The sequence below is a fragment of the Vulpes vulpes genome, chromosome 10 (assembly GCF_048418805.1).
Source record: "Vulpes vulpes isolate BD-2025 chromosome 10, VulVul3, whole genome shotgun sequence".
NCBI lineage: Eukaryota > Metazoa > Chordata > Mammalia > Carnivora > Canidae > Vulpes > Vulpes vulpes.
In genome coordinates this window covers 42,857,153-42,883,055 of record NC_132789.1, presented here as the reverse complement: position 1 = coordinate 42,883,055, position 25,903 = coordinate 42,857,153, and the positions used below count along the sequence as shown (strand labels likewise).

The 25,903-nt window shown below is 45.6% G+C and overlaps 1 protein-coding gene across 6 annotated transcripts; it reads right to left on the bottom strand.

The window, feature by feature from the left end:
* Nucleotides 1-602: 602 nt before the first annotated feature.
* MEAF6 (MYST/Esa1 associated factor 6) lies at nucleotides 603-25,789 on the bottom strand. 6 transcript variants are annotated; one of them, XR_011994779.1, is made up of 9 exons: nucleotides 25,625-25,781; nucleotides 21,965-22,080; nucleotides 18,550-18,637; nucleotides 18,349-18,394; nucleotides 7,475-7,667; nucleotides 3,542-3,571; nucleotides 3,379-3,436; nucleotides 2,723-2,756; nucleotides 603-2,178 (listed from the first exon to the last, which is right to left on the bottom strand). XR_011994779.1 is itself a non-coding variant. In XM_072723799.1 (8 exons), the coding sequence occupies exons 1-8, from the start codon at nucleotides 25,712-25,714 to the stop codon at nucleotides 2,170-2,172; spliced, it is 606 nt and encodes a 201-aa protein (XP_072579900.1). In that variant the 5' UTR covers nucleotides 25,715-25,789; the 3' UTR covers nucleotides 603-2,169. The 6 variants fall into 6 exon arrangements, 2 of the variants coding, with proteins under 2 accessions (XP_072579900.1, XP_072579899.1); XR_011994782.1 differs by having other exon boundaries at nucleotides 1,319-2,178; nucleotides 3,542-6,842; XR_011994780.1 differs by lacking the exon at nucleotides 3,542-3,571 and having other exon boundaries at nucleotides 25,625-25,788.
* Between the last annotated feature and the right edge of the window lie 114 nt (nucleotides 25,790-25,903).

Here is a 25,903-nt window from a genome sequence, read left to right as displayed (position 1 = left end):
CAGGTCTCAGTTTGTCAGAATAACATAGTTACCAATAACCAAAGTCACGAATATCACAAGCATGGTAAGCATCTGTTTTTTGTTTTTTTTTTTTCCTTAAACCTTCCCAATTTAGAGAACATAAGCAGTCTCTCTTAAGTATCTTCAGTCTGTGGCCAGCTTACAAGGAAACCGGGAGGTCCCCTCATCAATGATTGAAAACTTTACAGGGGAAATGAGTATAGAGCAAGCGGCCTGCCTCTAACCAGGATCATATGCACACGTGTGTAGTCATATACACAGGCATGTCTTCACATAATACAGTTTTTTAAGAGCAATCCCACCGTATCTCAAGCAAATATCCAACTATGAGATAAATATTCTCAGGTTTGCTGTGTGCTTTCCTCTGGGTCACGGAGACTGCAGGAAGCCCCGTTTCTCTCTCCCGGGAAAAGAGATAAAAACTGACAAAGGAGGGTACAGAAATCTTCTAGTCCTCAGTTTTCAACTTTATAGCTGTTTTTTTTTTTTCTTTTAAGGAACAATCTAAATATAAGCAGCTATTTTCTTAAAAACTTTGACATTGGAGTTCTGCTACCAAAGACATCTAATTAGCCACGGAGTCAAAAAAAAAAAAAAGTTTATTTGAGAACAAGAGTGAAAGCTTTTGCACATCTGACAAGGTAGACGCGTTTTGCTAACAGACGCCATCCGTATTCAGCTCTACCAATATTATCACAACGGAACATACTTGTTCTAACAAAGACATGGGCCTAAGTCGAGGACTAGGACTGGACAGCATCGAAAGAAAGGCGGGGCCCCAAATCTCATCCCCTAGACTGATTCGCAACATAGGATTTCAATCAGACAATCCTCATGCAGTGGTTCTCAACCTGGCTTCTTAATCCTCTGTGGCAGGAAATCCCAGGAACTAGACTGTACCCCAGTCAGTCTCTGGGGGTGGGGACCTAGGCATCAGTAGGTCTGTAAGCTTCCCAGGTGAGTCATGAGTGGCTGAGATAGAGCCCCACTCAAGAGGCAGGAGTTCAACAAATCTGCAAGTTCCCCAGCCCGGCTGGCTCTGGGAGGAAGGTGGGGGGGGGGGGGGGTCGTCTTGCTGGGCATTGCTGGCTCTCGCGGATCCTATCTCTCACTCTGCTCAAGAACTCCAGGCATTACCAGCTTTGGGTGCAAAGTTGAGCCCTTCCATATGCCTTAGTGATTTTTAGAGCAATGTTTAGTCAGGCAGATACCAGCAAAGAGAGAAAAATGGAAAAAGGGAGAAATTTCCATAAGGCATGATACGAATAAATAAAATAAGTGAAAAAACAATCTCAGGTTTAAAAGTAAAGCATGAGAAGTCAACACCTGTGAAATTTTATTTATATAAAAGAATAAAAATATCTATTTTAAAAGGATTGATTTAAACTTAGTTTTTTTTTTTCAGCTTTTCCTGTTCCTTGAACACGAAACTGCTTCCAATGCAGAAAGATTTAAGATAGGCAATTATTAAATAAACCCTCTCTACCTTCCCCCTGCAAAAACACAGAGCCAAGTTCCCCATTTTCTCTATGATAAACCAGATTATTTTCAGTTAAGAATGTTGGCAACTGCATGAAGCAGATTATCAGATATGTTGGCAGGAAGGTATGAGCTGTACAACGGCATTACAAAAAGTCCCCAAAGAAAAGAAGATGGTAAAAACAATAGAAAAATAATAAAACACAAACAAAATAAGAAAATGCCAGATATTTACAGCCTCCCTCTGAAACGTGACCTATGTTCTACCTTCAGCATAAACAAAACCAGAAAACATTTCTCAATGGGTATCACAGATGAAGCTGGTGCCAGCCAGTTTTTGGGGCGGGGGTTGGGGGTGGGGGGGTAGGGGACACACATTCATTCCAAGAAGGGAGAAATGCAGAGTTAGCAACTTGCTGGAATTATAACCATGTCTTGGTCTTCTTGCAGTTCTGTTACTAAACATGACACACAGTAAATGATCCAGTGTGGTCTTACAGAAATGACTTGTCACCACGTTTCAGAACAAACTATTCAGAGTCACAGGCACTGGGTCTGGGAAAGCAGAGGTGGATGGCTGCACACTCAGGTGAGGGATATTTATCTTTGTGAGGTTGGAGGAGGGAAGCAGGGCTCTACAGCCTGGAAGCTTCTGCACTAATGAGTCTTCTAATAGTCCTAAAGAGAGAAAAACACAAGTCCCAACTTACTCTCGGCAGAACATTAGTTGGAACCTAAGAAAAAAACTCATTTACAACCCTGCTGGGGATTGTTCTGTAGCCAAAGATTCTACTTCAGATGCAACAGACAATATTTCACATCTGAAAATGTCCCGTCTTCCAAGGGCACAGAGGAACCAAAACCTCAATTCTGCCCTTGGTAGGCCCCCTGAGCTCACCAATCAAAAACAAAACAAAAATAAAAATTAAAGAAACCGGTATTAACAATTCATTCTTTAAGCAAAGGGACTTTTTCTTCAGTAAAACTGTGTGACCCCTTTCTCTATCCAAAATATACCAAAAAGTAAGTAACACCTGAAGGTTGAAGTGTATCCAAACGGAAACCCCAGCCTTTAAGAGGAGAGGCGTAACCTGAGATTAAGAACACTCAGCTCTGAAGACTCAGATTAAAGTTAAATTAACTTTAAGCATAACTTTAAACACATTTTTCTAATCATCTACAAAATCACCAGCCTCTCTGAAATGGTCTGGCTGATACTTACAGCTCGTGGTTTTTTGTTTAACTTCAGATCAATCCTGTGATAGAAAAGATAAAAGATATTTGCATTTTAATGTACGGAAAGAGGGGCCAGGAATCAGCTACTGCATAGGGCACAAGCTATAACAAAGACTATTTGGTTAAGTAAAACCCACATTCTTCATTAGACTATGTCATATTTAGTTGTTTACCCAGATATTATTAAGCAAGTATTTAAAAACATAAGCAGATACTCTCGCCACAAGGCAAACTTAGATGACAAAAAGAAATATACAGCAGTAATAAAAGCCATATAATTTTAAAGCTATTCAAAACTATGTGTTAAAGAGATTGGATTAAGAGGGCATGCTCTATGTTAATGTATTAGCTTTTTAACTGTATCACTGATAATCACTGAGACACATAATGATTAAGAACATGAAAGAGACTAGGAGTTTGCATTTCTGGACATGAAACACAAAAGAAATTAAACAAATTTCAATTTTCAAATCTTTCCAAAGCAAAATATCAAGATCTTAAACTATTAATCTCCTTATGAAGCAAAGCCAGAAAATCAATTTAAATGTGAATTAAAGTAAAGGTTATCTATTTTTAAAGAAATTAAAACGCATAAAAGTGAAGTTTACTTAATTTTGCTTAAGTTATTAAATAAAATGTTACCTCCATCACGTTTTTCTGTTTTTAAAAAAAACTTCCCAGCCTAACCTAATATACATACCTACAATTAAACAGATAAACTATGGGTTAGAAAGGTCTCAAAAAGGCATATTGGTCTCTACACACTAAACAACACAGCACAAATACTAATTCAAATCAAACTTACTCAAAGTCATAATCAAACATGCCAGACGGGCTGAGGGGCAGCATTTGAAAGGAAGAAAGCAATAGAAATTAATATACTAATTGAATAAATTAGTCGATTAGCCACCCTAGCAAGATTCGTAGAAACAAAATCAGCTTTAAGAATCTTAAGCCATAAAGTTTCAAATATCAAAGCACCAAAGATTCTGTGGTTGGGAGAGTTCCTTCCCTCACTGGATTTTGTATCAGAAGAACAGACTATGAAAGGAAAAGTTATTTCATTAGAAAACGAGGGACCTGCAGGCCGTCTATTAGGTGCCAGATTCAGAGTTAGAACTTTTAAAATACGTAATTGTAGTGAAAAATATAAATAGGACATTAGAAGAAACAGAGAAAGAAGGGTTTAGTCATATAATGAAAGGTGCTTTGAAGATAGTACTAACAATTCAGCACAATATACTTTGACCGACATAAAAGATCAAAACATTATAAATTTTTCTCAAAGAAAACATTTTGCAGCTTTTAACTCAACTTAAAGTTATAAATTCTAGGAATGCCCAGGGAACATGGTACTCTTTTTTCTAGAGCATTCATCCTGGAGGCCAAGGGTCAAATGAATAAACTTTGGTGACAGTCTTGTTCCAGAGAACTGCAGAGCCACATCATTTTGCCCCTGAACTGGTGATGGCAGGTAACTGTTTATGTCAGGGCTAGTATTAAGAACACCCCAATGTACAGCATCCCTACTAAATAAAACAAAGGAGAGCTGACATCCACAAGCACCTGAGCCCCAGGGATCTGGAAGGGAACAGTGCAGCGGAGGAGGCTGTTTCGGACATCGCTGCTGACAGACCATGGTCTGGGCAGGCCTCCAAAGCAAACATCAACCCTGAGCATGATACCACTCTTTGGCTGGCTTCAACACCTTTCACACTGTAGGCAGGTGCTAAAACAATATGCAAAATACTCGCTTTTCCTCCTGGCCCATGTTTGTAAGAGTGAAGCTAAAGCAAAGTGTACCTTCAATCTCTTATGCAACTGCCTCACTTAAGTCACTTGGGGAAGAGTACACAGTGTACAAACCAGGAACTATCAATTTAAATCTCAGGGGCGCCTGGCTGGCTCAGCTGGAAGAGCATCTATGTGACTCTCGATCTTGGGGTCTTGAGTTTGAGCCCCGCATTGTAGAGATTACTTAAATAAGACTTAAATTTTAAAAATTAACTTTAAGCATAACAATTTTTTAAAAACATTTTATTTTTAAAAAAGATTTTATCTATTCATCTGAGAGAAAGAGAGAGCATGAGCGGGAGTGCACAAGCAGGGGGAAGAGCAGAGGGAGGAGAAGCAGGCTCCTCACCACGGAGGGGGCCCAACATGGGGCTCGATCCCAGGACCCTGAGATCATGACCTGAGCCAAAGGCAGCTGCTTAACTGACAGCCATCCAGGCGCACCAGCCTAACTTAGTTTCTTTTGCAAATCAGACTGTACCTACTTAATGAAAACATCACAAACTACATAGAAGAATTCTAGAGTTTTGTATATTAGGGAAAACCTGTAAGAGTAGCTATAAGTTATTACTTCAACTTTTTTCTTTAAAGTCCTGGGACTTAAGGTTCAGATATCATGTAAAATATAAGAATTTAGGACACTGTGATCATTTATGAATGCTAAAAAATTATTTGACAAGTGTTCATATTCCTAAGGAGGAGAAATCCAAGTTATTCGTTTTTGCTACAGTACCGTACCTATTCCCACTTTGCTTTACTCACCCCTAAACAGTGCCTGGCATGCAGTAGGTAGTCAGACATTTGTTGAAATAATTCACTATTGACTTTATCTGAGTATATGGGGTGTGGTGTGTTGGGAGCAGAAACAAGTACTGTACCAGATGCAAATGTACAAATGTGTATGAACAAAGTGCCCCACCCTCACTCAATCTGATAGAACCACAAGGATAGGAGTGAGGGGGCAAGGGGATTGGACAGATCCTGACTGAAGATGGTGGGAATGTAGAACCTTAACTGGCCACTGAGACGCCACTCTGGAGCACAGAGCCTTTTACACAGGAAGAAGGTAAATCAGCTCCACTCTGCTCCCTGAGGGCACGTATGTGCCTATGGCCAAGGGAGAAGGCCAGCCAGATAGTAAACCAGGAGGATGACAAAAGGAGTCAGCCTTCCAAACAGAAAACACCATCTGTGAAAGCAATAAAGAACATCCATGATCTTTAGAAATCCTTCTGTTTTTCTGGGAGGAGTTAGCTCTGGGAGCCAGGAGTAAAAAGGGTAGGAAGAAGTGCTGTTCTTATGGAACTCTACTAGAAACGTACAGGAGGAAGTTCAGTTCCTGCCTAATTCCCTTTTATCAGTCAACTGATGATGGCATTAAAAAAAGGGAAGCGTCACCTACAATAAGTGGTAGCTCTCTATTGTATCACTAATGGAAAAAATGTCCCAGAAACTTTCAAGGAATTGTCCCCCTGCTCTAAACACTGTGAAATAGGAAAAGAATTATTGCTTTAAAATGACACTGAAATAAATTTCATAAAAGTGACACAGAGCCCGATATTTAATTATCTGAACTTAAAAAAAAATATTTTAAGACTTTGGTTCCCTGCTATTGTTTGTGATAAGCTAACATTAGTCCTACCACAGTGATTAAACAGCCTATAACTTTACACACAAAATAAGATGTGCAATTTTTGCTATTTCTTACTGCCGTTACAAGACTGGCATAGTGACTTTTGGTTTGCAGGAAAGCGTTAAGCAGCGATCTTGAGTTACTCTTTGGAGGAAATACTATTTCTGCAGTCTAAAAACCACCACCGCCATTGACAAGAAAAATTCTTCAAAGAATTAGAGAATCTGCTGATGCTTATAGGAGGCTTCAACTAGTTCAAGTTCATTGTATATTATCCCCATATGCCATTACCACGAAGCTAACAACATGAATGCCTTGGTTATCCCACAGGTCTGTAAGGCAACCTAACCCAGAAGTGCACTGGGGGACAGGGAATCCCGCCCCTTTCTTGCTTGTGTCCTTTCATCTCAGTACGAGTTCCCAAGAGGAGCAGGACAAAAGCCAGCCTAGGGATACCTGGTTTTCATGCCTGCCAGAAGGAAGTTTGAGATCAGAGCAAGATTGCTCACTCTAGAAACTATGCATTACCCACTTTGAGTGCAGCTGTGTAATTTCCAATTATCTGAGTTAATAGGCCCTGGCATCATCATACAAACCCCAGGCAGAGTGAATGCTAAAATCCTCTCTGGGTGACACCTGACCTCTCTGTCCACTGATGTCATTCCTATCTCATTACGCACTGTAAAAAAAAAACAAAAACACACATAGTGGACAAATATTACCTAGAAAGGCACTCTCATATCTTACAGACTTTACATTATTCCTCTCTGATATCTGCAATCAGCATATTACAGAGATACATAAAACAAAGAAATCATAAGCAATCAAAAAAGAGAAAGAAAAAAAAAGGCATATCAGATCAGCTCGGTCCACCCACGAGGAAGTTAAGTATAGGCGGGGATCAGGATATGCAGCAAAAGACTCTCTCCCACTTTGCAGCTTCCCAACACGTCCTAGTGCCATTTTCCAAGTACTATTATACAGACTTTCCCTTTTCTGCTTCAAATTCACCATATGAAATAATGTTTTTAGGGAATGAAATTCTTCTACACTGGATACAGTGAGAAGGCTGTCTTCCTTCGCTGTTACTCTAATGCCCACCATTAAATTAAGTAGAAATTCTACTGGAGAAAACTGTGCCTCTTTCATTGGGACCACAGCAATTTCTCCCCTTCAGCAACAGAAAGATGGTGCCAATCCTGACAAATTTTTCCTCTAGAGAAGTCCCTTCACTGAGCAGTGGTCATGGAAGCTCTGGACAGGGGAGCAGGGGGTAGGGGGGCTGCAGGGGGGGGGTCCCCGGCCACTGACCTGTGCCGGTTTTTATTCTTTCGTTTTTTATGGCTGCTGTGATGACTCCCTGAGGAAGTAGAAGAAGCAGCCTTCTGAGGCTTCACGCCCTGCACAGATCCGTCCAGATCCTCAGGGTCCTCCTGGCTGGGCTCATTCTCCTGATTGTGGAAGTCTGGAGAAGTATCACTTTCCGTCCCACTGCCTGGCTCCCCTGGAGGGAATAAACACAAGTCCCAGAAGCATCAGCAGCACTCCTCAGGCAGTCTGTCCGTCAGCCAGGAGAGAGGTTATTGAGCACTAATATATAAAAAAAGAAACTACTTCCCATCCTCCAGGACCATACATTCTAACTGTAAGGAAAATACTTGCTGACAGAAGATATATATACAGTCGAAGCATCAAAGTTACCAGAGTTCCGGAAACACAGGTAATCTGAAACAGTATAACCAGAGGCAATCTCCCTAAGGACAGCTGGGGGATGGGGCTACAGGAGCATGAGGACCTCTTCCTGGCTGCGCAAGGGTCATTTAAGCAGCCAATACACTAATAGGATTAATAATTACACATGAAGCCTGGGTTCCATGGTAAATGAATATCTATTTTTTCCTGAAAGGAATTTCTTGAAACCATAATAGATAAGGACAGAAAAATACTTTCACTTTACTCAACTACTGGAGGAGTCCAACAAATGTACATGGGTTTTCCTTTTTGTATTACTGTTCCTAAAAATTGTCAGAAGGGGTTAGGTGGACAACAGGACCAGGGAGCGGTTTTCTTCTGTTTGTATCTTCACTGTACTATAAAGCTCTGGGAAGGGATGTCAAATGCAGTAGCACGTGGGTAAAAGAGGTAAAGAAATGGTACCCCCCCAAAAAAAGAAATGGTCCCCAAAAAGCAGAAGAGAGAAACAGAATCAGATCTCAGAAATTATGGAACCCTACTTTTGAACATATCTTGAAAGCAACAGAAGAGGGAGCTCTACAGCTGTGAAGCTAGAAAAAGTATGCTTATGAATCCTGCTTTTTTAAGGTTCAGGAAAACCAATTTCTTTTTTTTTTTTTCAATATTTTATTTATTTATTCATGAGAGAGAAAGGCAGAGACACAGGCAGAGGGAGAAGCAGGCTCCATGCAGGGAGCCCGATGAGGGACTCGATCCCGGATCTCCAGGATCACGCCCTGGGCCAAAGGCAGGTGCCAAACCGCGGAGCCACTCAGGGATCCCCAGGAAAACCAATTTCATATAAAAATTCACCAACTTCAAAACTTACTACCCAAAACTACAGTAACCAAGACTGCGCAGTACTGGCATAAGAAGAGACATACAGATCAACAGAACTCAAAGTCCAGATACAAATCCTTACATTTTTTTTTTTAAGATTTTATTAATTTATTCATGTGCAACACAGAGAGAGACAGAGAGAGGCAGAGACACAGGCAGAGGGGGAGCCCGGCGTGGGACTCGATCCCGGGTCTCCAGGATCATGCTGCGCCACCGGGGCTGCCCAAATCCTTACATACATTAAGGGTCAAATGGCTTTCAAGGATGACAAGACAATTCAATGAATCATTTTTTTGATAAATAATGCTGGGACAAGTGGACACCCTCAAAGAAAAGAACGAAGCTGGACCCCTATCACACTATACACAAAAATTAACTCAAAAATTTCAGGCCTAAACAGAAGAGCCAAAAACATAAAACTCTTAGAACCCATTTGATTAGGCAAATAGTTTTAGATATGACCATAAAAGGAAGCCTAACAAGAAAAGAATACATAAATACGGAAACCTCATACATTGCTGATGGGAACAAAAAAGGGCGCAGCCACCTTAGAAACTGTTTGGCACTTGCTAAAAAGGCTAAGGATACAGTTACCAAATGATCCAGCAATTCTACTCCTAGGTATAAACCCAAGAAGAATGAAAACAGGTTCACATAAAACTTGTCCTGAATATTCACAGCAGCACTATACATGGTAGCCAAACGAGCACTAACTGATAAATGCATAAATAAAATGTAGTATATCCATACAGTGGAGTACTATTCAGCATTAAAAAGAAATGTAATAGTAATACATGCTTTGTTATTATTGTGGTAAGAGCCTATCATTTATAGAAGTGCCATACAACCCAGCAATCCTACTTGTGGGTAATTATCCAAAAGAACTGAAATCACGATTTTGAAGAGATACCTGCATTCCTATGTCCACCGAAGCATTATCCACATTACCCAAGGTGTGGAAAAAACATAAATGTCCACCAATGCATGAATGGATAAAGAATACGCAGTATATAAATATAGTGGAATATATAATTAAGCCTTAAAAAATAAAAAAAGAAGGAAATTGTCATATGCTACAACACAGATGAACCGGAAGGAGATCATGCTAAATGAAGTAAACTAGTCACAGAAGAACAAATACTGTCTGATTCTATTTAGGCGAAGTATCTATAATAGTCAAACTCACAGAGGCATGGTGGCTGCCGGGGGGAGGGAGAAATGGAGAGTAGAAAGTTTCAGTAACGCAACATGAACAGGCCCTAGAGATGTGCTGTACAATACTGTACCAGTGGTTAACAGCATCATATCAGGCACTTAAAAACCTGTGGCAGTCAGGGCACCTGGCTGGTTCAGTCGGTAGAGCACAAAACTCTTTTTTTTTTTTTTTTAATTTTTATTTATTTATGATAGTCACACACACAGAGAGAGAGAGGCAGAGACACAGGCAGAGGGAGAAGCAGGCTCCATACACCGGGAGCCCGACATGGGACTCGATCCCGGGTCTCCAGGATCACGCCCTGGGCCAAAGGCAGGCGCCAAACCACTGCGCCACCCAGGGATCCCAGCACAAAACTCTTAATCTCAGGTCATGAGTTCGAGCTCATGCTGGGTGTGGAGCCTACTTTAAAAAAAAAAAAGCAAAACCATGGAACTTGTTTTTAGTGTTCTTACCACAATTTTTAAAAACCTATCATTTGGAGATACATACTGAAACGCGCATTCAAGAAAATATGATGTCCAGGATTTTCAATGTAACACAGGGGGTAGAAGAGAGTGTAGATTAGACGTGGACAGGGCACTGACAGTGGTCTGAGATTGGGACAGTGTGATGGATACACATGGTTTTTTTTTCTTTTTTTACCTTCTTTATTTGCACAGATTTTAAAAATTCACTTTAATAAAGAATTAAAAACCATTTTCTTTCCCCTGTAGTTTATCCCAATAATATTTATAACAGGCCTTCCCAAGCTAGGCTTTTAGTATAAACGGTGATACTCTTTTTGGAAAGTCTAGGATATTTTCCAAAACCAAAAACCAATCCCTGATTCACCAGACACCAACAATTTGACTCCATTCTGACACTTACTAACAGAATTAGGGTAGACCCAAAGATTAAGGGCTCAATCCAGAAGTGGGCCCCCCACTTTAAACACTAGTTTCGGGACGCCCGGGTGGCTCAGTGGTTGAGTGTCTGCCTTCGGCCCAGGGCATGATCTCAGGGTCCCGGGATCGAGTCCCACATCAGGCTCCCTGCAGGGAGCCTGCTTCTCCCTCTGCATGTGTCTCTGCCTTTCTCTGTGTCTTTCATGAGTACATGGATAAAATATAAATAATATAAATACATACATACATACATACATACTAGTCTCAAGTCCCAGGTTTGTTACAATAGCCCTAAGAACTCAGGAATACAATTTACCTACTGTTAAAAATCTATTATAAAGGACACAACTCAAACATAGCCAAATGCCTAGGGCAAGGTATGGGGAGGGGCAGGGAGCTATTGTGCCTTCTCTGGGCACACCACCCTCCTAGCACCTTACCTCGTTCACCAACAAAAGCTCCACAGTTTAAGGGGTTGTTGTTGCTTTTTTTAATTTTATTTATTTATTTGAGAGAGCGAGTGTGCACAATTGGGGGGAGGTGGGGGGGGGAAGCAGACTCCCCACTCAGCAGGGAGGCTGATGTGGGGCTTGATCCCAGGACCCTGAGATCATGACCTGAGTCAAAGTTGGAGGCTTAACCTATGAGCTTAACCAATTGAGCCAAAGTCAGATGCTTAACTGACTGAGCCCATCCATAGTTCAGGGGTTTTTAAGGGAGTTTCATTGTACGGTCATGATTCATATTAAGTCGTTGTCTACCGGTGATTAATTCAGTCTCTAGCCCCTCTCCCCTCTCTGAGGTTTGGGGTAAGCCTGAAAGTTCTAAGCCTGAAGCTCTCTAGGGGCCACCAGCCAATGAATCATCTCCATTAGCGTACAAAAATTTCTTTTGTATGCTAGTATATGCTAGTCATTCTTACCACTCAGAAGACTCCAACAGTTTTAGGAGCTGTGTGCCAGACCAGGGACAAAGGTCAAATATATATTTCCATTAAATCTAAGAAACTGTGCTGTATTTATGAAAATCACTCTTTGACACAGTAATGCCACTTCTGGGACAGTCATATAGAAATAAAAAGCCCATTACAAACAACCAAGTATACAAGGAACTTTCCTGCAACATTGTTTACAGTGGGGAAAATGGACACAGTGTGAATACTCACCAAGAGGAGGCACAACCAGACAGCTGGGTATTTTCAGCTTTTGAAAAGAACATGAGGTTTTAACAATAGCTAACAGAGAGTCCTTCCTAGAAGCCAGGCACTGTTCTCTACACTTTAAATGTATCATAGCCATAACCCTCACAGAAACCTCTACAACTGTGATGACTATTTGACAGAAGGAACAGAGGCTGGAGTTTAAGAAACTTGCCCAAGATCACACAGCCAATAAGGTGAAGTCAGGATTCACTCAAAGATAGTTTGGCTCCAAAGCCCACACAACATATCACTACTCTATATCCTAGTCTATGCACTCAACCTGCAGGAACCTATGTGATCAGTGAAAAAGCAGGTAATATGTATTGTTGGATCCAATTTTTTTCTTTAAAAAAAAAAAAACAACAATCCCTTTTATGTGCATAATTAAAATTCCAAGTTAAAAAAAATCCCCACCTCTGTGTATCTGTGTGTGTGTATGTTAGGATAATGCCAAGCTGTTGATGTTGGTTACAAGGTAATTAACCTATTTCATATTCACCTCTAAATAGTTTTACTTAGTACAATCAGAATATATTACTTTAAAAAAAAAAAGAATATATTACTTTTCTAATTAAAAAAAAAAGCCTCTTAAACAAAATACAGAAAGAGGAGTCTAAAGTAGAGAAGGAACAATCCAGAAAGCCTTCTTCTCCCATAGCCAGTCCTATCTTTATGCAGGTAAAAAATGTCATCTCTAAAACTGCAAATGGTGGAGGCACTGGTTAGGAAGGGAACAGGCTGATGGAGCATGAGGTCACAAAAGCTCTGGATTATAGAAAAGATGAGAGAAGGGGCACAGGACTGAGTAGGCGCTGGGCAGGAACCGAGGATTAGTTAAAAAGGTGGGAGACAAGTAAGAAAGGCAAGTTAGATACAGCAAATTTTGCCTGCACTACAATTCTATTAAATGACATTAATGAACCAAATCAACTGTTTCCTCATTTTGGACCAGCTGCTATGGGAGTACTGAGTAAATGGATGAGGCGGTCATGTTCTATAAGCACCCACGTGCAAACACATACAAAACAACACAAATCAAATCAAAGCCCTATGAATGGAGAATCCACCTGTGTTACCTCTCTGAGAAAGTAACATCCCAGGCAGTAACAGATGTCCCAAAGGACTGATATGGATATTAAATTTCACGGGAGCCAGAGAAGAAAGAGTGGATTATGCAAGAAAAGCTTCCCTGAGGGGTGGAATCTGAACTGGACTGGATAAGTGAGAAGCCATAATAAGGACAAGAAATAGCACAAGCAAAAGCGCAGAGATGAGAAAACACAAGGTACATTTGGGACAAATGAATCAAACAACATCTCTTAAGCAAAAGGCTTGAGAAATAAGAGGGGCCTGAAGGAGCCTTAAAGGATCTGACCTAGGGAGACAATGTGAGATGATGATTAAAAGAACGGACTTGTTGCTTCAATTTTCAGACCCTGTTTCCCCATCTGTAAAATAGGAAATCTTTCTCTACCCTGAATATCTCTTATGGACAAAGCAGTGGGCTCGACACTGGAGGTACAGCAACGTTCTCTTACTTTCAAGGAACCTAATAATCTGTACCTATCCTCAAGAAGTTGCTCTAAGGAATAGATGAGATAAATACAAGCGTCTGTGTAATGTGTCTAGAACACAGTGTTCAAGTCTCGATATCCTTGAGATATACAAACATGCCAAGTCAAATTCTAAACAGGAGACAGTTTGCTGTAAGATAGTTGCTAACAGGACACAAGGCAAAGTCGTCAAGTATTTCTAAACAGAGATGTGACATTGAACAATGAATGTTTCCTGAACTCTCTGTCTAAACCCATGTTTTAGGATTATGGGGCTAGACGTGGTTTATAACAGGGACTGCAGCCAGGGAGATTAAACACTGTTAAAATATAAAGTGCGACCACAAAGTAAAAATAATTGTCTTGGCTCATGGAAGCAGAAGGGTGAGAGCAAAAGGGGTGCGTTACGACACCCCTAAGTGCAGCAGCGAGTCAGTCCCCTATGACACTGTCACGAGGAAAATACACCTAAGTTCATTCCTCGTTGACATATAAGTAAGCACCCTGTTTTTAGAGTAAAGAATGTCAGATTTTGAGGAAGTGTAATACACCTACAAACAAGGCACTCTCCTTATTTAAAGAAAAAAACCCAAAATACCTATTGAATAGTGCCAAGGCACTGTGATCAACACAAAAACTTTAAAGGAGGAAAGAAAGATATCCAACAGTGCTTCACACAGCCATTTCCTTACCCACTGGAATGATGTAAATGCTGAGGAAAGATCTAGTTTAATGAAAGCTTCAGAGGAGTCTGATAAAACAAACAGCAGAAACTATGCTGATCCTTTAAAGAAAACTGGATAAAATCTGCCTGTTTGTTTTTCTTTTATTCTTTTTACAAAAACATACAATGCTTCACTGATTTGCATAAAATTCCCCTTTGGGGACCCTGCTAATCCTCTCTCTCATTCTAGTTTGGGTAAATAAGCCAAAGGAAGCAGAAAGTTATGCATTTTTAAAGAAAATTTTCCAGAATGGTTTGAAAGTAAAATGCCAAAAATGCCAAACTCCAAGATCCTTGAGATCTAAAAATGTGCAACTCAAAATTCTAAGAGAAAAGAATGTGTAGTTCATCACCATCAAAAATGAAGAACACAAGAGTCATTCCACAAATTTGTTATGCAGAAATTCTGAAACACTGGAGAGATTCTGTACAAAGGAAAAAGAGCAACAGGTGAAGTAGACCATTTCTCTCATGGAATTAAACCTTGGTTTGAAACACCTGGGTCTTTCAAGGACCCTCACCTTGGTTTAAAGAGATCTAAGCACCCAGCAGAAGAAAACATGAAGTCTTTGGAAGATGGCACCTTTACCCTCACTCTCAAATTATTCCAAAAATATTTGAAGTTACGATGAGCAGTACACAGTCAAAAATAACAAGGCACACAGGAAAATTAAAATTAAACCTTATGAGTAATAACCGGCAGAAGCAACAGACAACAGACTTCAGAGATTGAAATTTAAACAGAATATACAACAACTGGGTTTACTCTGCTTAAAGAAGCAAAAGGAAGTTTAAAAATTGCAGAGAAAGCTACTGAAAAATGACATAGTAGATTTTAGAAATAAATAAGTGGAATTTCTGGAAATTAAAAATGTAGTAACAAAAAATTTGAAAATCAAGGAAGGTTTAACAGCAAGTCAGACTCAACTGAAAGAATTGGTGAGCTGGCAGGTGGCCCAAAGACAAAGACAGAAGACATGCAAGGGCTGATAACAGACATAAAGATATAATAAGAAAGTTTAACATGCATGTAAGCAGAGTAGGAGAAGAGACAGGAGAGAGCCCAGAGAAAATGCAGTATCTGAAGAGGTAACAGAACTGATGAAAAAATATTAAGCCAAAGAGTCCAATGAAACCCAAGCCAGATAATTTAAAAGAAATTCATACTTAGACACATTGTAGTTGACTGCAGAAAATCAAGATGAATATAAACTTAAAAAATAGGAGTAACAGGGAAGCCTGGGTGGCTGTCCCACATTGGACTCCCTGCATGGAGCCTGCTTCTCCCTCTGCCTGTGTCTGTGCCTCTCTCTGTGTGTGTCTCTCATAAATAAATAAATAAAATCTTTAAAAGAAAAAGAAAAAAAAAAGGAGTAACAGGGGTGCCCAGATAGCTCAGTGGGTTAAGCATCTGACTCTTGATTTCGGTTCCGGTCATGATCTCAGGGTCCTGAGATCAAGCCCCATGTTGGGCTCTGCACTCCCAGGGAGTCGGCTTGAGATTCTCTCTCCCCCCTGCCCCTCCCCTTCTCTGGAAAAAAAAGAAACCAGGAGGAGGAAATGATGAGAGGTCGTGAAACAGAACTCAACAGAATTACTTTAAAGGAGCTCTGATCATTTGAATTCATGAACTCCAGTATTTATGTACTTCTCTATTCTAAAAAGAATTCAAATCAGTTTACCAAGATCCATATAATAAAATCCAATATAATACATTTAAAATGAGACAAGTAAAACAAAGAGGAATAGAAGACTTAATAAGCTGGATGCAGTACTAAGACTCATTCCCAAAACATAGGCTATAAATTCAGACTTGCTTTCTAGACGAGAAACACTGACCAACTGAGCACCTATACAAAGAAACAGTCCATTAACAGATATTCAGTAAAAATCAATTCGTTCAAGGAAAACTATTCTTTTTTTTTTTTTAAGATTTATTTATTTACTTGATAAAGAGTCATAGTGTGCACGTGCAAGCAGGTACAAGAGGAGGGGGCAGAAGGAGAGGACAGGGAAAGAAGCAGACTCCCAGCTGAGTGTGGAGCCTGATGGGAGACTCGACGTCACAACCCTGAGATCATAACCTGAGGGGAAACCAAGAGCTGGAGACTTAACCAACTGAGCCACCTGGGCACCCCTCAGGGAAAACAACTATTCCTAAAAGACACAGTAATGAGGGATGCCTAGGTGGCTCAGTGGTTGAGTATCTGCCTTTGGCTCAGGTTGTGGTCCCATGGTCCTGGGATCCAGTTCCACATCGGGCTCCCTGCAGGGAGCCTGCTTCTCCCTCTGCCTGTGTCTCTGCCTCGCTCATGAATATATAAATAAATAAAATCTTAAGAAAAAGATAAGTAATGAGTAATGATAGTAATCATGCACAACATTCTCGTATAAAAGAGTGGCACATTTAGCAGGACCAAAATATAAATCAAAAGAAACTTTATAGGGAAGACCAAGAAACACCAGTGTGACCTATTCCCAGGATGTGACCCAATTCAAGGGGAAGATCTCAGGGGAATGAATGGCCTGCACATGCTTCAGAAAACCTTTAATACCTCAGTACTTGTCTCTCAGCTGAGCTTCTGCAAGTAGTGGCTTTAAGGGTCGTTTCTTCACGAGTACCTAGGTGCAGCCATTCTGTGGACAGGTGCAGAACTATCCACTGAGCCAACAGGAGGATTATAGGCTATCGTGAAACTGAGGAGTCAGACATCATTCCACCTCAACTCACAGGACTGAGGTCCAGGGTGTTCCTTAACCAGGTCTTGTGACCTCAGAAAGCAGATAATACTAGCTCTACATCCTAGAAGTGGCAAGTGATTGAAGAGAAATAAGATGTAACTTATTTAAACTGTAGCAAAAGAAAAATCAAAGGGATCAAATGTTATAATTGATTAGGCTGGCAGAAAGGAGTCAAAGGTGCCTACAAAGTCTTGAATGAGGGAAACCAGAAATACTAACAGAAAAACTGGGCAGACAAGTTTTGAAGGAAACAGAACAATTCAGTTTTAGAGAAAATGTTTGAGCTTGAATATCTGAGTGGAAAGAACTAGAAGACATTTTTCTATTTAGAAATCTGAACACAGAGATAATAATCAAAGTCACTGAGTAGTTCTAATTCCCAAACTACCAATATCCTTTTTCCTCCAATCACTGGATCAATGCAAACACAAGAACTGAACCCTACAAGATACACCATCTGAAAGAAGTACACAGCCATGATACAAAAAGCAGGTTATGTTTCAAAGTGACCCACTGTACAGGAAGAGTGTCCAATACAGCTACCCAGAGTCTCAGAAAGATAAATGCACAGATCTGTATTCCATCACCAGACATTAGAACAGAATTAGACTGTATGGCTTACATAGAATGATACAATTTCTTTACAAAGTAAATACTATCTACCCTATGTTTTATATTTAAGAACACATAGGTACATTCTGTTCACAGGATCAGATTTTCCTAAGAATTTTTTTTTTTTAAGATTTTATTTATTTATTCTTGAGAGATAGAAGGAGAGACAGAGCCAGAGACACAGGCAGAGACATAGCCAGAGACACAGGCAGAGGGAGAAGCAGGCTCCATGCACCGGGAGCCTGACGTGGGATTCGATCCCGGGTCTCCAGGATTGCGCCCTGGGCCAAAGGCAGGCGCCAAACCGCTGCGCCACCCAGGGATCCCCCCTAAGAATTATTAAAGTGGGGACATGGAGAGTTACCAGATATGTCTGAAATTTAAAAAAAAAAAAAAAAAACCAACTCCCTAACACTTATCAGCAGCAAAAACATATCTCTGTGTCTTTGAACAGCTACAGTCAACCTCTGCATGATTGAAGAGGCTAGAGGGACATGGTTTCTTCCTCCACAACAACAAAAAGACAGGATTAAGGAGACTTAAAAAGGTTCCCTAATTTCTAGAAAAAAGAGGCAAGAGTATAAGAGATGTAGTCTTCAGAGACATAGTCGGATAGGAGGTAAAGACAAACCTAAAAATGAAATAATAAAGAAGTTAAAAAAAAAAAAAAACTTACTCTTTTCAATGAGCTGATCCTGAACTCCTGCCAATGCACTTACTGCCTAAAAGAAAAAAAAAAGAAGAAACCTGTTACTAGAAAAATTATCACAGACCTCCGGAGAGCCCCCGGACAGCAGGGAGAAAGGGAACTAGCAGAAATTTAACTGAGGGGTTTCTCCCCAATGGGCCACAGAAAGATTCCCCCCACTTCACTTACAGCTGCCGAAGTAACTGAGGATTTACTGAAGAGTCGCTCAGCTTCCTTAAACTTCCGGTTCCTTCGGTCGTTTTTGCTATTGGAGTTTCTAAAACACACACAAGAAACTCATAAGCACCAAGCTGTATCTATGGCTCGAGTTGAGGATGGCCCAGGGCACAGTAAGGAACTCTCTCTCTCACTGTCTTTTTTTTTTTTTAAGTTACGAGCTTTCAGACAGAAATGCCTCCACACCGTCTGGAGTGACCGACAGGACCCTAACGCTAAATGCCCACCCAGACAGCAACGGTTTCCAGGGCGTAGGGGGGTGCTCCACTGTGGGACATTACTTCAGTTGGGTCACTGTCGTTCACATTTTCTTTTTTCTTTTTTTTTTTTTTTACTGTCGTTCACATTTTCATATGTATTTGATACTTATTATTAAAAACGGCTAGCATAGACTAGTGATATGAAATGGTTTTGTCAGATAAGCTTAATGTAAAAAATGTAATGAGGGACACCTGGGTGGCTCAGGAGTTGAGCATCTGCCTTTGGCTCAGGGTGTGATCCCAGGGTCCTGGGATCGAGTTCCCATCGGGCTCCCTGCAGGGAGCCTGCTTCTCCCTCTGCCTGTGTCTCTGCCTCTGTGTCTCTCGTGAATGGGGGAAAAAAAAACTTAAAAAAGATTTAAAGAACAAGCCAGGGTTCCTTAAGGAAATGGCTGGTCTCAGTTCTGGGATAAGAAAAGAGCAAGGTTAAAAAAAAAAAAAAAAAAAAAAAAAAAGAAAAGAGCAAGGTGAGGCTAAGAGACCCTGCTAGGACAGAAAGCAGCGAAATGCCTGAAGACTAACAGGGTCTAACAGGGTCACATCAGCAGGACAAAGGAGGCTTCCTCTGGCCACATTTGGGACAAATCAAGCACTGGAAAGGATAATGATGGGTGTGTTTGCTTTGTGAAAAGTCATCAAACTGTATGTTTATGACGTATGTGCTTCTCTGCATGTATTTCAGTAAGTTTATAGCAAAAAATAAATCTCCACAATAAAAAAGTAACGGTACTAGATTCCCACACACTGATTTTTTTTTTTTTTTTTTTTTTTTTTTAATGCACTGGTCTTGGGGCACCTGGGTGGCTCAGTCGGTTACATGTCTGCTTTCAGCTCAGGTTGTGATCCCAGGGACCTGGGGCTCTCTGCCCAGTGGGAAGCCTGCTTCTCCCTCTCCCTCTGCCTGCCACTGCCCCTGTTGTGCACACTCCCTCTCCCTCTTTCTCTGTCAAATAAATAAAAATCTTTAAAAAAAAAATCCATTGGTCTCTAGTGATACTAAAGAGAGAAGGCCAGAGATACAGAACGAAAGGGCGAGAAGATATGAAGGGAAGATTCTTCTTTCTGAATACCAGTGATCCATGTACCAGGAAGAATAAAATCAGAATCCACAGTATATCAAATGAGTCGGGTAAAAATCAACAGTGGACACTAAAACCACTGAATAAAAATCTGGAAAAGCGGTATATTCACACTGCCTAAAAGTACAGCCCCCAAACTACCTATAAATTACAGAGAACAAATAAATTTTTACAACGGAGAAATCATATGCTCCATCTTTGTACCAATAAGGGGACAATCTGACACTATGTGCCTCCCAATAAAATAGAGGTAAACAACACACCAGGCATACAAATCACTTATGCAATATTTTCGCCAAAAATCCTTAAAGGATCTCTCATCACAAAAGGAAAAATCTGGAATTGGAACATTTTGCAAGACAGTGTCACGAACAACTTTACTGCCAAAAAGGGTGGGGGACTCCCTTAAATGAAGAGACAAGAGAGACATAATAGCCGAATATTGATACATGAACACTGAAGGGATCAAAACAAGGTAGCAAAGCATTTCGGGGAAAATTAGGGGAATTTGAATAAAGACTATAGTAGATGATACTATTAATGTAATGCAATTTTCTATATGCAGTAATTGTGGTTAGGTAAGAAAATATTCTTCAAAAAAAGAAAAAAAAAAAGGGCAGCCTGGGTGGCTCAGCAGTTTGGTGCCTGCCTTGGGTCCAGGGTGTGATCTTGAAGACCCGGGATCGGGTCCCATGTCAGGCTCCCTGCATGGAGCCTGCTTCTCCCTCTGCCTATGTCTGCCTCTCTCTATCTCTCATGAATAAATAAATAAAATCTTTAAAAAAAAAGAAAAGAAAAGAAAATATTCTTAGGAGGTAAATGCTGACATAATTAGATAGCAAAGTGTCATGCTATCTGCTTAAATGGTTAAAAAAAAAGTATGGAGGAAAGGGATGATATAACTATAAAGGGGTAGCAGGCGGGAGATCTTTGTGGTGATGAAATACTTCTCTATCTTGATTGCAGTGGTGCATGCAGGTGGTGCACGCAGGAGTCTACATGGCAGTGACAATTACACACACACATACACATTGTATCAATGTCAGTTTCCTGGATTTGATATTCTACTACAGTTACATAAAGCCCAACCATTGGGGAAAGACTAGGTGAAGGGTACACAGGACCTCTGTAATATTGCTGCAACTTCCCATGTATCTGTAATGACATCAAAAGTTTTTGACTTGCATGGAGCCCGACATGGTGCTTGATCCCATGACCCTGAGATCATGACCTGAGCTGAAATCAAGAGCCAGATGCTTAACTGACTGAGCCACACAGGTGCCTCTAAAAATTTTAAGTATAGATATAGGTATGTGGGGATCCCTGGGTGGCTCAGTGGTTGAGCACCTGCCTTTGGCCCAGGGCATGACCCCAGGGTCCCGGGATCAAGTCCCATGTCAGGCTCCCTGCAAGGAGCCTGCTTCTCCCTCTGCCTGTGTCTCTGCCTCTTTCTGTGTCTCTCATGAATAAATAAATAAAATCTTAAAAAAAAAGTATAGATATGTGTATGTTTATATACATTAGAAAGAAAGCAAATGTGGCAACATGTTAACAACTGATGAAAGCAGGTCAGGGGCATCAAGTGTGCACAGTACTATTTCAATGTCAAACCTGAAGATGTTTAAAACGTTTAGACAGTTCTCAATAGTTATCACTAAATTGTAATATGGTCAGCACACAGGAGTGGCAAATACTGTAAAGGTGAAACTCATGACTGATTAAAAAAAAAAAAAGGGAAACACTAATAAAGTGATACGTCAGGTACTGTCATTCGCCGCGTTTGGTTTATGCCTCACACCACCCTGTACCACCGGCCCGACTTCCCCTGTTTCCCAGATGTAGGATTTGTCCACAATTACTCAGTGAGGCAGAGGCTGAGCCAGAGTCCACGTTGGACCCCAGACGGCTTTTCACACCACCGCTTTACCGCCACCTCCCTCCAAAGCTGCTACCAAGAACGTAGATAATTGGAAAAATAAATAACGACTGGGGGCACAATACCAACACCAACAGACCTGTGACACTCACTTTTGGTTGGTCAGGTACCGATCCCAGCCGCGGATGATATTGCCGTACATCTGAGTGTCTTCCAGGTAGCTTCCTTCAAAAGCATAGATCTGTCTCTCCAAGTTCGCCAGTGTTTCCTGGGAGACGGGGGGGGGGGGGGGGGGGGACAAGGACATGGATGGATAATACCTTTTAAATGCAAACGTTAATTCTGACCAGACCAGACCCTTAGTATTAGCCTGAGACCTTCGAGGTCCCCTATAGTAGAGACCATCCAGGGAGGGGAAGGGAGACCAGCTGTGGGGAGAGGAAGGCTGCTTTAGGTTAACACTGTGCAAACCTTAGACCTGTCTTGCTGGAGCCCTTTGGGAATAGAAGGGAATGCAGAGAGCCTGTGTCTTGCCGCCCCCCCCAAAAAATGTGCAAAATTTTGCATATGCTTCAGAGGGCTCATGGCAGGGCAGCTGTCAAGAGTCCCCCCCCCCAAAAAATGTGCAAAATTTTGCATATGCTTCAGAGGGCTCATGGCAGGGCAGCTGTCAAGAGTCCCCCCCTCCAAAAAATGTGCAAAATTTTGCATATGCTTTAGAGGGCTCGTGGCAGGGCGGCTGTCAAGAGTTTTCCCCCCATCCCCTGGGTGGCTAAGCGGTATGGCGCCTGCCATTGGCCCAGGGTGCAATCCTGGGGTCCTGGGATCTAGTCCCGCGATGGGCTCCCTGTATGGAGCCTACTTCTCCCTCTCTCCTCACTCTCTCTCTCTCATAAATAAATTTAAAAAATAAAAAAATAAAAAAATCTTAAAAGAGTCCCTCCCTGCCCCCCAAAAAATGTGCAAGATTTTGCATATGCTTCGGAGGGCTCGTGGCAGGCCAGCTGTCAGCAGGACTTGAGGGGCCTCCACCCCCACGCACAAAGGCACCGCCGTTGGGGCCCCGAAAGGGGTGAGCAGCCCCCCAGCCGCGGCCCCCGCCCCCGTCAGTTGCCATGGAAACCTGCAAGGGCAGCCGCAGGTGAGCGGGGCCTCGGCCGGTGCCGCGACGCAGGGAGGGGGCTGCCGCCGAGGTGCCCGGAGCCCGGGGGAGCCTGGGCACAGCCTGAGTTGCCGGGCGGGGTCCGCGGGCCTCACCTGCCGCCCCCACCCCAGCATCGCAGGCGGCCCCCCCCCCCAGCCCGGGGACCTCGGCCTCACCTGCCCCCCAGCATCGCAGGCAGGACCCCCCCCCCCCCAGCCCCGGACCTCGGCCTCACCTGCCCCCCAGCATCGCAAGCAGGACGCCCCCCCCGAGCCCCGGACCTCGGCCTCACCTGCCCCCCAGCATTGCAGGCAGGACCCCCCCCCCCCTGAGCCCCGGAACCTCGGCCTCACCTGCCCCCCAGCATCGCAGGCAGGACCCCCCCCGAGCCCCGGACCTCGGCCTCACCTGCCCCCAGCATCGCAGGCAGGACCCCCCCCCCCCAGCCCCGGACCTCAGCCTCACCTGCCCCCAGCATCGCAGGCAGGCCCCCCCCCCCCCAGCCCCGGACCTCAGCCTCACCTGCCCCCAGCATCGCAGGCAGGACGCCCCCCCCGCCCCCGAGCCCCGGACCTCGGCCTCACCTGCCCCCCAGCATTGCAGGCAGGACCCCCCCCCCTGAGCCCCGGGACCTCAGCCTCACCTGCCCCCCAGCATCGCAGGCAGGACCCCCCCCCCGAGCCCCGGACCTCGGCCTCACCTGCCCCCAGCATCGCAGGCAGGACCCCCCCCCCGAGCCCCGGACCTCGGCCTCACCTGCCCCCAGCATCGCAGGCAGGACCCCCCCCCCCCGAGCCCCGGACCTCGGCCTCACCTGCCCCCAGCATCGCAGGCAGGCCCCCCCCCCCCCCAGCCCCGGACCTCGGCCTCACCTGCCCCCAGCATCGCAGGCAGGCCCCCCCCCCCAGCCCCGGACCTCAGCCTCACCTGCCCCCAGCATCGCAGGCAGGACGCCCCCCCGCCCCGAGCCCCGGACCTCGGCCTCACCTGCCCCCCAGCATTGCAGGCAGGACCCCCCCCCTGAGCCCCGGGACCTCGGCCTCACCTGCCCCCCAGCATCGCAGGCAGGACCCCCCCCGAGCCCCGGACCTCGGCCTCACCTGCCCCCAGCATCGCAGGCAGGCCCCCCCCCCCCCCCCAGCCCCGGACCTCAGCCTCACCTGCCCCCAGCATCGCAGGCAGGACGCCCCCCCGCCCCGAGCCCCGGACCTCGGCCTCACCTGCCCCCCAGCATTGCAGGCAGGACCCCCCCCCTGAGCCCCGGGACCTCGGCCTCACCTGCCCCCCAGCATCGCAGGCAGGACCCCCCCCGAGCCCCGGACCTCGGCCTCACCTGCCCCCAGCATCGCAGGCAGGCCCCCCCCCCCCCCCAGCCCCGGACCTCAGCCTCACCTGCCCCCAGCATCGCAGGCAGGACGCCCCCCCGCCCCGAGCCCCGGACCTCGGCCTCACCTGCCCCCCAGCATTGCAGGCAGGACCCCCCCCCCTGAGCCCCGGGACCTCGGCCTCACCTGCCCCCCAGCATCGCAGGCAGGACCCCCCCCCGAGCCCCGGACCTCGGCCTCACCTGCCCCCAGCATCGCAGGCAGGCACCCCCCCCCCCAGCCCCGGACCTCAGCCTCACCTGCCCCCAGCATCGCAGGCAGGACCCCCCCCCCCCCCGAGCCCCGGGACCTCGGCCTCACCTGCCCCCAGCATCGCAGGCAGGACCCCCCCCCGGAGCCCCGGGACCTCGGCCTCACCTGCCCCCAGCATCGCAGGCCCCCCCCGAGCCCCGGACCTCGGCCTCACCTGCCCCCCAGCATTGCAGGCAGGACCCCCCCCCTGAGCCCCGGGACCTCGGCCTCACCTGCCCCCCAGCATCGCAGGCAGGACCCCCCCCGAGCCCCGGACCTCGGCCTCACCTGCCCCCAGAATCGCAGGCAGGCCCCCCCCCCCCCCCAGCCCCGGACCTCAGCCTCACCTGCCCCCAGCATCGCAGGCAGGACGCCCCCCCGCCCCGAGCCCCGGACCTCGGCCTCACCTGCCCCCCAGCATTGCAGGCAGGACCCCCCCCCTGAGCCCCGGGACCTCGGCCTCACCTGCCCCCCAGCATCGCAGGCAGGACCCCCCCCCGAGCCCCGGACCTCGGCCTCACCTGCCCCCAGCATCGCAGGCAGGCACCCCCCCCCCCCAGCCCCGGACCTCAGCCTCACCTGCCCCCAGCATCGCAGGCAGGACCCCCCCCCCCCCCGAGCCCCGGGACCTCGGCCTCACCTGCCCCCAGCATCGCAGGCAGGACCCCCCCCCGGAGCCCCGGGACCTCGGCCTCACCTGCCCCCAGCATCGCAGGCAGGACCCCCCCCCGGAGCCCCGGGACCTCGGCCTCACCTGCCCCCAGCATCGCAGGCCCCCCCCGAGCCCCCCTCCCAGCGCACCGCCCCCGAGCCCCGGGTCCGCAGGAGGCCCAGCGCACAGCCGCCCCCGCCCTGCCCCCGCCCCCGCCCCCGCCCCCAGCCAGGCCGCTCGGGCCGCGGAAGGCGCAGCCGCCCCCAGGCCTCCGGGCTCCCGGCTCCGCGCTCCCGGCCGCGGCGCAGGGGCAGTAAAGGCCGCGGCGTGATCGGGCCGGGGCCCGGGGCCGGGGGCGGGCGCGGGGCCCCGGAGGGCCGCCCCGCCGCCGGCGCCTCACCGCCAGCTCCTGCTTCCGCTTCACCAGCTCCGCCAGCTCCCGCCGGGTGTCGGGGATCTGCGGCGGCGCCGCCTTGTTGTGCATCGCCATGTTGGGCTGCGGCGGCGGCGGCGGCGGCGAGCTGGGGGCGGGCCCTACGCGCCCTCGCCGCCAGGGGGCGCCCGCGCCGCACTGCGCCTGCGCGCGGGGTTTCCGGGGCGCGCGCCGGCCCCGCCCCCCCTCCGGGGCCCCGCCCAGGTCTCCGCCCTCCTCCCGCCCCGCAGAACCGGGTCCCGAGAG